At 46.9% G+C, this 12,643-nt stretch overlaps 1 protein-coding gene across 5 annotated transcripts in view; it reads left to right on the top strand.

Moving 5' to 3' along the window:
* Positions 1-12,643, top strand: part of LOC119977810 (Krueppel-like factor 12) — a 283,688-nt gene that overhangs the window by 119,883 nt on the left and 151,162 nt on the right. For 4 of the 5 annotated variants that reach the window (XM_038819035.1, XM_038819036.1, XM_038819037.1 and 1 more), the window contains exon 2: positions 2,464-2,562. The exons of the other annotated variant lie outside the window; for it this stretch is intronic. In XM_038819035.1, coding sequence (XP_038674963.1) covers positions 2,497-2,562 — 66 coding nt within the window. In that variant the 5' untranslated portion in view covers positions 2,464-2,496. The remainder of the gene's footprint in view (positions 1-2,463; positions 2,563-12,643) is intronic. 5 annotated transcript variants of the gene reach the window in all.

Raw genomic sequence — 12,643 nt, forward strand, 5'->3', positions numbered from 1 at the left:
GTGCTCGTTCGGTGGATCGGTGCAGACCCGATAGGCCGAATGGCGTCCTTCCGTACTGTAGGGATTCTATGGAATCGAAGGAGTTGACCAAATGGCCCGTCGAGCTATTCTGCCATTTCTTGCAGTCATAATTAACCTTTGGCTTCAACTCCACTTTCCTTCTCCCTCCCCATATCCCTTGATTTCCTGAGAGACCAAAAAAAAAAGTCTATCCCAGCCTGAAATGCATTCAGCAGTGGATCACCCTCAACCCTCTGGTGTGGAGAATTCCAAAGACTCACAACCTTTTGAGTGAAGACATTTGTCCTAATCTCCGTCTTAAACAATAGGCCCTTATCCTGAGGCTGTGTCTCCTCCGTGTTGTCGATTCCCCGGCCAGCGGAAACAATCTCTCAGGGTCTACCCTTTCAGGATGTTGTGCGTTTCAATGAAATCTCCTCTCATTCTTCTAAACTCCAGATAATCTAAGCCTCATTTACTCGGCCTCTCTGTATCGGGTTAGTACATTATCCCCACCCATGGGAGGCAGGTTCTAGCCTAATCCAGCCCAATGTGATTAAAAGCTGAACTCCCCGCTCTGCTATAAAGTGAGAGGGAAAATTTGAGAATCTGTCACCTGAGATCCCTCTTGCCCTCCTGCATCCCTCGACAGAGATTATATTACTGGACTTGTAAACCAGAGGCCTGGATTAATAATTCAGAGTACGAGAGTTCAAACCTCACCATGGTAGTTTAAGAATTTAAACTCAGAGGAAGTAAATGGCCGGCAACAGTAAAGGTGACTGTGAATTTGCCGGAATGTAGGTAAAAAAAAAAAAATTGGTTTGCTCATGTGCTGTAGGGAAAGAATTCTGTTGTCCTTCATAGTCCAGGTGCTATGTGACTCCAATCCCCTGCCAATACTATTGGCCCTTTAACGGCTCTCTGGAGTGACTGAGCAAACGAATCAGTTGTATTAAATTAAAGACAAAATTGAGCGCCTAAATCTCTGTGCTGAGCTGTAAGTTCTTGTCTATACTTGCCTACGTGACACGTTTCTGATCATGTCGGTGTTATGGGGGGGGGGGGGGGTGCGTGCAGATTGGGGAGTAGATGCTTTCCCACTGAGAGAAATTGTGCTTTCTGAATGGTAAGCCACTTTCAGTGGTCAATATGTCTGTGCAGTGATTGTTTATCATCAGTGTGAAAGTATGCTGTCGTTCACACTCATGCATTGTTTAATTGCGTCCAGCAGTGCGACAAGCTATCCGATGAAAGCCTGCCAGTTTTTATCAAAATTTCTTCCTTCTCCCATTTGTTAGAAACAGCGTGGCGAGGAAACACTGACATTCGCGCACACATATGGTTGCAATTGGTGAAATTCGTGCTCTGTGGCGGGCGCCAGAGTAACCGTGATCACTTCATAACAGAAGTCGAGTGGGAATACTGGCATGGAGGCAGAGGTCCAGTGGGAATACCGCTGTGGAGGGTCGGGGAAGGGAAGAAGGTTTTTGGTTAAGAGGCAGGGTGAGAATATAAATCAGGAACTGGAAGGGTGTTCAGGCAATGAGTGCGGACTTGTGTATCTGCTCTTCTGTGGCACCCGTCAAAACACACACAAAAGTCCATCAAAATCATCATTGGGTGAGGTCAACAGAAGACAATGGGCTGGGAAAGATCAGCAGAATACATGAACTTGACTTTGATTGTACAATCCATTCAATTCCGTCAGTGAGAAGCTATAAGTTCAGACCTTCCTCTTCTCCAGATCAGCTGAATGATAACTTGATTGAACATAATGATTTATGAAATATTTGTTGTGAAATCAGTTGTAGGAGGGCTGTGAGGAGGGGGAGGGGGGAGGAAAAAGCATTATCACAGGCTTGTAACGTTTTTATTTTTCAACAGTTCATTAATCATGCATTGCTCAAACCCCTTCCTCGCTCAGAACCGTTCCATTTCGGCATGACATGGAGATTTTTATGTGGGCAACTGCTTTCTCTTTGAGCAATGCCTCTGCAAGGGGGCTCTGCTCCATCCGTGCATCCTTCAATGCCTGTCAGACATGTAGCCTGAGGCATTGGTGCGTCTTGTATCCCTGGCTGAATTCCGAAATGGAGCTTGCATTTCAAACAAAGCAGGAGGAGCGCAAGGTCCTCTTGGGTTTCCCTGATCAAGGGGCGCAGTCACTAGGACGCCCACGCCAGAACACCAGGGTAGCCTTTTGGCACTCTGGCGCAGCCAACAGCAAACCCAGGGTTGCAGCAGCCTTAATAGTCCCAGTTGTAGTCTTGCAATGAATGGCATTTGTTTCAGACATTTCTGCTGGGATGGTCTGTTGGTGGTGGTGGTGGGGGAGGGGGGGGGAGAGAGGGGGAGAGAGAGAGAGAGGGGGAGAGGGAGAGAGAGAGAGGAATGGTGGAAGGGAAGAAAGTGCAAAATGGCCCTCTCACACATGACTATTTTTCACTTCTTCCTCTGCAGTGTTCGGACAGCACAGACACCTTTGAGAACATAATGTTAATGCTTGATGGGATGCCGACGGCAAGAGTCAAACCAGAGCTCCTGGAATCTGAACGAGGGGTAAGCCGAGGTTTCTAGACAATTCCCTTTCCCCCCGTAGCAGTAATTATTTCCAGACTTTTCCAAAGCCAGTCTCCTGAACCGCAAAGTTCACATCCATCTTCCACCCCCACTCCTGATGATGTGTAGTCTGAAATCCAGGCAACATAGAGCTCCGCCGAAATGATGTCACCACTTTCGAAAGCTGAAAAGAGTCTGTTAGTGGTGTATGTTTTACATTGGCTGGTGTACAGATTTTCTTTCTTGATTTTCTTTTCCCCAAGATCTTTGTGTCAGGGACGTCGCCCTTAGAGTCGACCCAGGATTAATAAGTTATATTACATCGAACGGTCTTGCAGCTAGTTCGCTTGAGAGCATCACACTTCTTTCACACTTGTGCCTGATTTATTAAAATGTGTTTAGCAAATACAAAAAAATGAATATTAAGTAAACGGGGAAGCTACGATGAAAGAACAGCATTTACATAAAAAATACTGACTGTAAATCAGTAATTTCCTGCTGCTTTCCTTTTGCATGGAGCTAACAATTAATATTTGCAGTTGGCAACCTGCAAACGTGAGCCTTCTACTTGCCGCATCAATGCTGGTCTCGTGACTATCCCCAGTATCAATTGCACCATCATTGACAGCCGAGCCAGCAGCGACCAAACCCTAAGTTCAGGAATTCCTTTCCTCAGCTTATCCACCTTGCTTAACTCTTTCTTGTCCTTTAAGACAATGCTTAAAGCTGGTTAAACCTTTTGTCGCCCATCCTAATATCTCCTAATTATGGCTTATAGTCAAATTTTGTTTGGTAATTGTGCATCACTTTAGAATGTTGGCTGCTTTAGCTCACTTGGCTAGGCAACTGGTTTGTGATGCACAACAATGCCAGCAGCACGGGTTCAATTCCTGTACTCTGCCTTCTCAACCTTGCTCCTCATTTTGAGGTGTGTTGATCCTCAGGTTAAATCACCACCAGTCAGCTCTCCCCCTCAACGGGGGAAAAGCAGCCTGCGGACTATGGTGACCTCACCTTTACTACGTTAGAGGTGCTATATAAATGCAAGTTGCATCTTTTGCTTTTGCTGCATTTATTAATGGTGTTCAAAGGGTCAGACCATGCTAAGCATGGTCACGCCTTAACAGCGGATTATTTTATCGTGTTACATAGCTTGGTGCTGCTGTTGTTGCAATACAGCATATCACCTGGTATAGTGCAAGCAATGCCACAGAAGACCCACCAGTAATATTTGCTCTGCCCACAGTGTGGTATCAGCATGCAATAGTATGTATGTCATCATTTTCTGCCTTTGACAAAATAAATTAATACTTATAGAGTACAACAATTGATGGGCTCATAAAACATCCACATGAGCTTGAATCATGATGTTCGTGTGATGTGTATGAAATGGGCTGCTGCCATTGTCATGGTTTAACGTTGATTGTGTGCAATGGATGAGGGATGCTGGCCAAGGTTCTATGGCAGAACGCAACCGTACCAACAACCTACATTAGGGCCTCACGGTAGCATGGTGGTTAGCATCAATGCTTCACAGCTCCAGGGTCCCAGGTTCGATTCCCGGCTGGGTCACTGTCTGTGTGGAGTCTGCACGTCCTCCCCGCGTGTGCGTGGGTTTCCTCCGGGTGCTCCGGTTTCCTCCCACAGTCCAAAGATGTGCGGGTTAGGTGGATTGGCCATGATAAATTGCCCGTACTGTAAGGTTAATGGGGAGATTGTTGGGTTACGGGTTACGTGGGTTTAAGTGGGGTCATCATTGTTCGGCACAACATTGAGGGCCGAAGGGCCTGTTCTGTGCTGTACTGTTCTATGTTCTATTTGTAACCACAATTTTAATGTCGTAACACATTCAAGATGTTTCAGGGGTGTTCGCAGACACATTTTGACACCAAACCACCCAAAAATCTATTCGGACCGGTGACCAATACTCTTGAGAAAGAATAGGTTTCGGGGAGCATCTCGATGGAGTTGGGCGAAGTAGGGAGGCGGGGAGGTGTAGGGGAACGAATTCAAGAGCTGAGGCTCTGTGGAGTTGAGGGCACAGCCGACAAGGTTGGGAAAGCGATGATTGGGGATGCGTACGAGGCCAGAACTGGAGGGATCCAGGTATCCCGAAGGGTTACAGGGCTGGAGGACATTATAGAGTTGGGGAGGAGCAAAACCTCGGAGGAATTTGGAATCATGAAAATTTTAAAATTGAGGCGCTGTTGGTCCGGGAGCTAATGTAGGGTCAACGGGCATTGATAAATGGAAGGATTGCAATTAAAGAATAATTAAATTAAAATGAAAACTCTGAAGTGTTTGCTTTATTAATATGGTGAAGGCAAGGTCATGTTCTCGTACGGATCCTGAATTGCGAAAGTCATTGGAGATTGCAGACAAAATATTTTCATATGACGGTGCTATTAAATTAATATCACAGAACCTGTTTTTACTGCCCTTACGTTAAATATTTCTTTGTAGTTTTGGGAGACATGGGGGAAAAGAGATTACAAAATATTCCATGGCCCAACTTCCTCACAGATGCCCTATTCTAATATCATTATAAGAACTAGTTTGGACGTTGATTGTCACTTAAAAGCATTCCTTAAGTATGTACAGTGAGATAAGCATCACTGCCGATGGAACATTAAAGTGCAATGCTGTGCGAATGGAAAACACAAGTCACGAGTGTTAGCATTGATTTTCATTTCTGGCAGATTTTCCAACTCATAAATATGTGACAGGAGACTTTCTTTTATGTATAACATGTTCTGCGGTGTATTCTCTTTGTGAAAAAAAGCAAGCTTCTTTTTACAGCAGAACACTGATTCCACTTCCATTCTGTTAATTCTAGCAGCTCCCTTCTGTAACACTCCCTATACTGCTATGGTGATAGGTGGTGACGCTACACCTATGCAAGGAGAAGCAAATCAAAGTAGTGACGCCGATGTAAGATTGTACATTTGTGCACAAAAATAGCAGACAAACGTGTATCAGATTGGAGTCAGTCTTTAACCCATTAATGTCTCCGTGCTCTCTCTCCATTTAGTGAGTTCTGTTCTTGCCATACGCCTGCAGTGCCATATTTTACACAACAGCCCTCCTTCAAAGTATTTATGTTCAAAATCATCCTGGAAAAAAATCGTGATTGAGTTCAGAATCATTATCTGCGAACTGAATCATGTTGATCGACTCAAATCGACCATTGACTAAAACCGGTTGTGGGTACAAATCCTTGTTCTGGAGTCTTCAAGGTGGTTAATCTCTGGAGCTCTCTACCCCCAGAGGGCAGTGAATGTTGGATTATTATATATACTCGAGGCTGATTTAAACAGAATTTTAACCTACAAGACGGCCAAATGTTATGGAGGGGCCGGCGGTGGGGGGGTGGGGGAGGGGGGGGGGGATGTAGGCAGGAAAGAGGGGTGGAAGTCACACTCAGATCAGCCATGATTTCCTTGACTAGTGGAATGGTTTGGAGGTGCCAAATCACCTACTCCTGCTCCTATTTCTTATGTTCTTGACCAATCAAAAACAAATTTATTCACTAAAGTATGTCACAGTTTTGACGTACCGTTATACAGTACTTACTGCACAGAAACAGGATTCAGCCCAACAGGCCGATCCTGGTAATAATAATCTTTATTATTGTCACAAGTTAACATTAACACTGCAATGAAGTTACTGTGAAAAGCCCCTAGTCGCCACATTCGCCTGTTCGGGTGCACTGAGGGTGAATTCAGAATGTCCAATTCACCTAACAAGCATGTCTTTCGGGACTTGTGGGAGGAAACCTGAGCAAACCCACTCAGACGCAGGGAGAACGTGCAGACTCAGCTCAGACAGTGACCCAAAAAAGGAATTGAACCTGGGACCCTGGCGCTGTGAAGCTCTCCATAACATTAACCAGTTCTCCAGGCAGCTGAGCTAACCAGTCATTTCTGGTTTTTTTAAAACTTCATCCAGTGCCTCTATATGCATGGAAACTAGAACTTATAGCACAATATATATAGCTTTATTTTATTTTCTCATGGGATATAGTGTGGCTGGAAATGCCAGAATTTGTTGCCCAGCCCTTATTTCCCTCAAATATGTGGTCATGAGCCAGCTAACTTTAACCGCCATGCTAGCAATGGTTATACCCCATGAGCAACATTCCGGAAATCTCCACCTTATACTGAATGTATTATCCAACCATATTAAAAATATATAACGTGACTTATCGGCACAAACACCTGTGAAAGTTGAGCATGTAACCTGTTGAGTCACATTGGCTGAGAGTCATGTCTCTGGGAAGCCCCAATAATTCTAATTGATGTTCTACAAATAGAAACAGTCTTTCAATGGAAATCATTACAGGCACTTCATATATCGAAAATGCTACCGTATTGGCACATTGAGTCATGTTCAGATTTTATTGAGTCTTTTTCCAGTGCAAGGTCCTCAGCAAATCGACGAAACCAAACATTGCGATCGCAAACATTTTGACTATTTTTCTTTCTTTTGATCTTCACATTTTCAGTCTCACAAAAGCCTCAAATGTTGATTTCTCATCCCATCTCTCAGTCTTTCATTTTCAATGCTGCTACAATCAAAACTCAGTGCAAACTTCACAAACAGTTGTTGTGATCTGGCGGGCCCATTAGTCATGGACGCAAATCCCGTAATGTCCACCAAATCTTGCGAGAGGCCAAAAAAACGGATCTGCACCAATGACGCGATGAGGTTTACACCCAGGAAGAGCATGAACCTGATTCGAATGAATTTGGATGGATTATCATCTACTGCGCAGGCTTAACATTGCATCTTCAGCCCTCAGCAAATCTTCCCACCCACTTGGCATAAAGTCACGCTGGCGCGATTTAATATTGCTTTTTAAAACAGGAACCAGGCGCCATGACCTCCTAGAGGGAAGGAGGAGGTGAGCACTACTGTCTTCACTGAGCACCAGTGTGTCCAAGGGGACAGAGCCTGCTGGGCAGTTCCGGGTAGTAGGGCATCAGAAAGTGGGGAGGTGTTCCTGGTGGGGGGAATCATTGGGGGGGGGGGGAGGCGGGGGTCGGAGGCTTGAGGGTGAGAGAAAGAAGTGGTCAGCCGTCGGGGGACGAAGGCTTTACTTGTCAACCTAAGGATTAGCTATCCAGTATGCATAAGTATGGAAGGATGACAGTGATGAGCTTGCTGAATTGTGCAGCCTGACTCAGCAGGGTGCCCATGAGCACTGCCTCTCCCTGAAGGATAAAACAATTATGCTTGGTACATTCCTGAGATTCATGTTAATGACACAACTTGGCCATCATGACGTAACTCTGAATAACATCAGCCCCTCACAGGCTCACGGCTGGGTTTTAGCTTCAGGTGTCGGGCTTCTCAGGTGGGCAGCATGGGAACAAGTGGCAAAGGGGCTGCTTCTCTCCCCCCCCCCCCCCCAGTTGTCCTCAGCTATTCGAAATGACCAAACACATTCACCTCCTGAAAGAACCCCAGTGGTCAAGAGTTTGTGGGAGAGGAAAGCCTTACTGAAAGCTAAATGCAAGTCTAAGTGGGCGAGGGCATAAGCAAGGGGCAGTCCTGTAGATGGGAGGGCCCCTGAGCTGTGAGTGTGCGATCGCTGCCAACAATGCTCTTGTACTGGTTGCTCCCAGGTCAGGAAGGCCAATGCTTTATGGGAGATGATGACGTTCAGGAGCTGCAATACCTATCTATCTCTCTCTCAATCTCTCTCTCTCTATCTCTCTATATATCTATCTCTCTCTCTCTCTCTATATATATATATATATATATCTCTATCTCTCTCTATCTCTCTCTATCTCTCTATATATCTATCTCTCTCTCTCTCTCTCTCTCTCTCTCTCTATATCTATCTCTCTCGCGATCTCTCTCTCTCGATTTCTCTCTCTCTCGATTTCTCTCTCTCCATCTCTCTCTCTCCATCTCTCTCTCTCGATCTCTCTCGATCTCTCTCTCTCTCTATATATATATATATATCTCTCTCTATCTCTATCTCTCTCGATTTCTCTCTCTCTCGATCTCTCCCTCTCGATTTCTCTCTCGATCTCTCTCTCTCGATCTCTCTCTGTCTCTCTTCATCTCTATCTCTCTTGATCTCTCTCTCTCTCGATCCCCCTCTCTCTCTCGATCTCCCTGTCTCTATCTCTCTCAGGATTTTGATTGGAATGGAGTTGGCCATCTTCCGCCTCACAGCTCTGGCAGAGCACAGACTCCAGCAGCAACATGCGGCGGCTGAGGGGAGATCCTCCAGACCAAGACCAGGGGGCCGCGAGCAGGATCAGAGGCCGGAAGTCACACCAGCCATGCAAGAAGCACAATGGTGCCGAAGACGCTCCAGGGTCTACCGGACTCATGTATCCTTCCTTGAGCTATCCAACATCATCTGTCGACGAAGTCTTCCACTGACAAATAGACGGTGCGGACCTGTGCCATGTTCTTGTGGATTTGGTACCACATGGCAGTGGAGGACATCCGCTCCCTGTGTCCATCCTGATCACAACAGCCCTGCACTTCTTCACAACAGGATCCTTCCCAAGCTCCACTGGGGCCTCTGGAGAATCTCACTGGCATCCACCAATAATTGCGTCCGTAAGGTGATGAATGCATTGGACTATATCCATTTTGACCTGGACCAGAGGCCTATGGGGTTTGGCAGATACCTGGTCAGGCACAGGTGCAGGGGGTGATGGACTAAACCCATGACAGTCTCCACGCTCCATAGGACCAGGGAGTTCCTTTCATCAACCGGATATGTCATGCATGTGCGTGTCCTTTTTCCAGGGAATATGCATGACAGCTTCATCCTGGGCCAATTCCAGATGGCTGGCTTCCTTGAGGGACACCCAGGTTAAAGAATGCTCCTTGGGGATAAGGGATATCCCCTCAGGTGACGGTTGATGACACCAGTGCAGATGTCACAGCTCCCTGTGGAGACCAGGCAAAATGAGGCTCAAAATGCAACCCAATCAGTCATCGAGTGTTGCATTGGTCTGTTAAAGATGTCTTTTTGCCTTGATAGGTCTGGTGGGGCCTTTCAGTACAGCCGCCGGAAGGTCTCCCACATTGGTGTGGTCTGCTGTGCCCTCCACAACCTTGCTCTGCAGCAGGGCGAGGAGGTTCCTGATTATGACCTGGAGGAGCAGCACATGTCTTCTGTTGAGGAGGACATGCATGAGGGCACCGAGGAAGAGTCTGCTGAGGACGCTGAGAATGGAGGGCAGACAAGCTAAAGTCGCCCTTATTGCCTCCTGTTTCATGGATGACGTCTAGCTCACTGGCCTAATTTAACAAGTGACAATGTTCCCCGATTACTGGTGTTGTTGCGTCACCCTGTTCTGCCCACTGCCCCTGGGTTGCAGCAGTTTGAGGAACGGGGGAGTCAGATTGGCTGGGCACTCTCAGAGTCCACTGTGTGGAAGGTTCCGGGCTCAAACGGATCATCCATCCTCCGGGTGCTCTTGGGCCCCTGGGTCACTCCATGGGTTAGAGGGGCAGTTGGAATGAGATCCAGATGCTCCGCCGACCTCTGGAGCAGGCAGCCGTGTGTGCCCACCAGTGAATGCACCATGCAGTTGTAGCGCTCAGCCATGGTGCTCAGTGACTGAGCCGTGCTTCAGACATCTCCTGCCATGGACCTGACTTTGAACCCCAGGCATTCCACTGTGGAGGCCACGTTGCAGGGTTGGCCTGGGTGCCGCACATTGCTGGCACCATCTCCTGCGACAGAAGGCTTTGGGAGTCCTCCACATTCGGCCTTGCAGTCGCAGGAGTGTTGCTGACAACCCATCCTGGTATTCCCGGCTCTGCCTTTGCATCCCAAGCATCTGGTGAACAAACGTGTCCAGAGGCACAGCACCTGGCTGGGGCACGTCCGAGTCTTGGCACCCATGCTGACCTCCAATTGTCTGATCCCTGGGACGTTCCTGCCTCCACCTCACCTCATGTGCATCAGAAGCAGTGTGGTGCTCAGAAGATTGTGACCCAGAAGCCTGCCTGCTATAATCGTGTCTCTGCGATGGGGAATGGATGGCTCCTCCTTTGACATCTCCTCAGAGGTCGTGTTGAGGGATGGGAGTGGGACCCTGCTGGTGGACAGGCCGTGATGTTCCTGTAAAGAAAGGGACATGGTATTAGCGCATGGCCAGGGCAAAGGGTTGTAATACTCAGAACTCACTTGAGTTAGGTCATCTGGATGAATGTGTAGAGGCTTCTCTCTCACAGGCCCACCTTAATCTCAGCACAGACCTGCTCCTGCTCCTCCTCTGACAGCTCCAGGGATCTCTCCTCAAATGGCCTGACTCTGGACACTTGGTAGATCTTCTCCAATGGAGGTGACGCTGGCTGCAGCCAGTTCTCCAGCTGGTAGGGGTGACACCCACATAAACATTAAACCCTGCCCTTATTGTGCCAGTCTGTACTTCAGTTGGCAGCACTCATAGCTTTGAATCAGAAGGTTAGGAGTTTGTGTCCCACTCCAGGACTTGAACACAAAAATCAAGGTGGGCAATACTGAGGGAGGGCTGTGCTATCAGAGGTGACTAAAAACAGAGGCCCCGTATGTGCTCTCAAGTGGATGTAAGAGATCCCGCCACACTATTCTGGAGAAATAACGGGCGGCACGGTAGTACAGTGGTTAGCACTGTTGCTTCACAGCTTCAGGGTCTCAGGTTCGATTCCCCGCTGGGTCACTGTCTGTGCGGAGTCTACACGTTCTCTCCGTGTCTCCGTGGGTTTCCTCCGGGTGCTCCAGTTTCCTGCCACCATCCAAACGATGTGCAGGTTAGGTGAATTGGCCATGATAAATTGCCATTAGTGACCAAAAGAACAGTTAGGTGGGCTTACGGGGATAGGGTGTGGGGGTGGGGGCTTGGGTGGGGTGCTCTTTCCAAGGGCCAGTGCAGACTCAATTGGCCAAATGGCCTCCTTCTGCAATGTAAACTCTATGATTCTATGAAGAATTCGCCGGTCACCTGGCCAATAATTACTCTTCAATTAACATCACAAAGAAAGATTATTTGCTCATTACAAGTCTATCTGTTGGAGCTGACTGTTTTTATTTGGGTTGTTGGGTTACGGGTATAGGGTGGATATGTGGGTTTGAGTAGGGTGATCATGGCTCGGCACAACATTGAGGGCCGAAGGGCCTGTTCTGTTCTATGTTCTTTATTCTTTAAAATAGTGCCATGGGACCTTTTACATCCACTTGAAAAGGCCTTGGATTAATGTTTCATCCACACCTCTAACAGTGCAGATCTCTTTCAGTACTGCACTGGCGTGTCAGCCCAGATTGTACTGCGCAAGTCCTGGGGTGGGAGTTGAACCTACAGCCAGCTGATACAGATGTGTGAGCACTACCAACTCAGGCTGGCATTTGCTCACCGCTTGAAGTGCTCGACCAGCTGCAAGAAGTGTAAGACCGGCTGCAATGTCCTTTCTGCAAATGCGATTTTCCGATTGCCAAAACTTTACTGTTATTAAAACTTTATAATGGCGACATAAGTCATTTGTAATACCAAATGCAATCTCCGGAACGCAATGATGCAAGTGAATCGCTAATCTCATCCTTGCTCGCCACTTCGTACAAGTGTCTTCCAAAACACTTTGCCAAATCAACAATAGCCCAGTAAAGCCTCATCATGCCGGTGACCTGTTGATGAACCTGCAAATAATCCCTCAGAATCCCTCTGAAATCATAACAGCCGCTTCCCAAAGCACGATTACTCAAGCATTTCCATAAGGGAGGCTGAGAGGTGAAAGAAATATAAACGCTTTTCATACTAAATTGGCGGAACAAAATAATCACTTTTCTCCTAAAGTAAGCAAACTTTACTCTTTTCACAATCTTTATTTCATTCTCAGGACAATCCTAATCTGTACGTTTGTGACTATTGATATTTTAGTACACGAGAAAGGCAGACATAAGCTGCTCTCAATTATAGTCTCATTCAGACAATGATTCTGATAGCATGTCACATTGCACCTATTAGGCTGTATCGCAAATGTCTTGATACTGGTCTGTTAATAACATCCACTGTATCATCCTTACGCGGTTAAAAAAGATACAAAGCAGTGATTGATGGCTGAAAGT

Source organism: Scyliorhinus canicula, chromosome 14, assembly GCF_902713615.1.
Source record: "Scyliorhinus canicula chromosome 14, sScyCan1.1, whole genome shotgun sequence".
Classification (NCBI taxonomy): domain Eukaryota; kingdom Metazoa; phylum Chordata; class Chondrichthyes; order Carcharhiniformes; family Scyliorhinidae; genus Scyliorhinus; species Scyliorhinus canicula.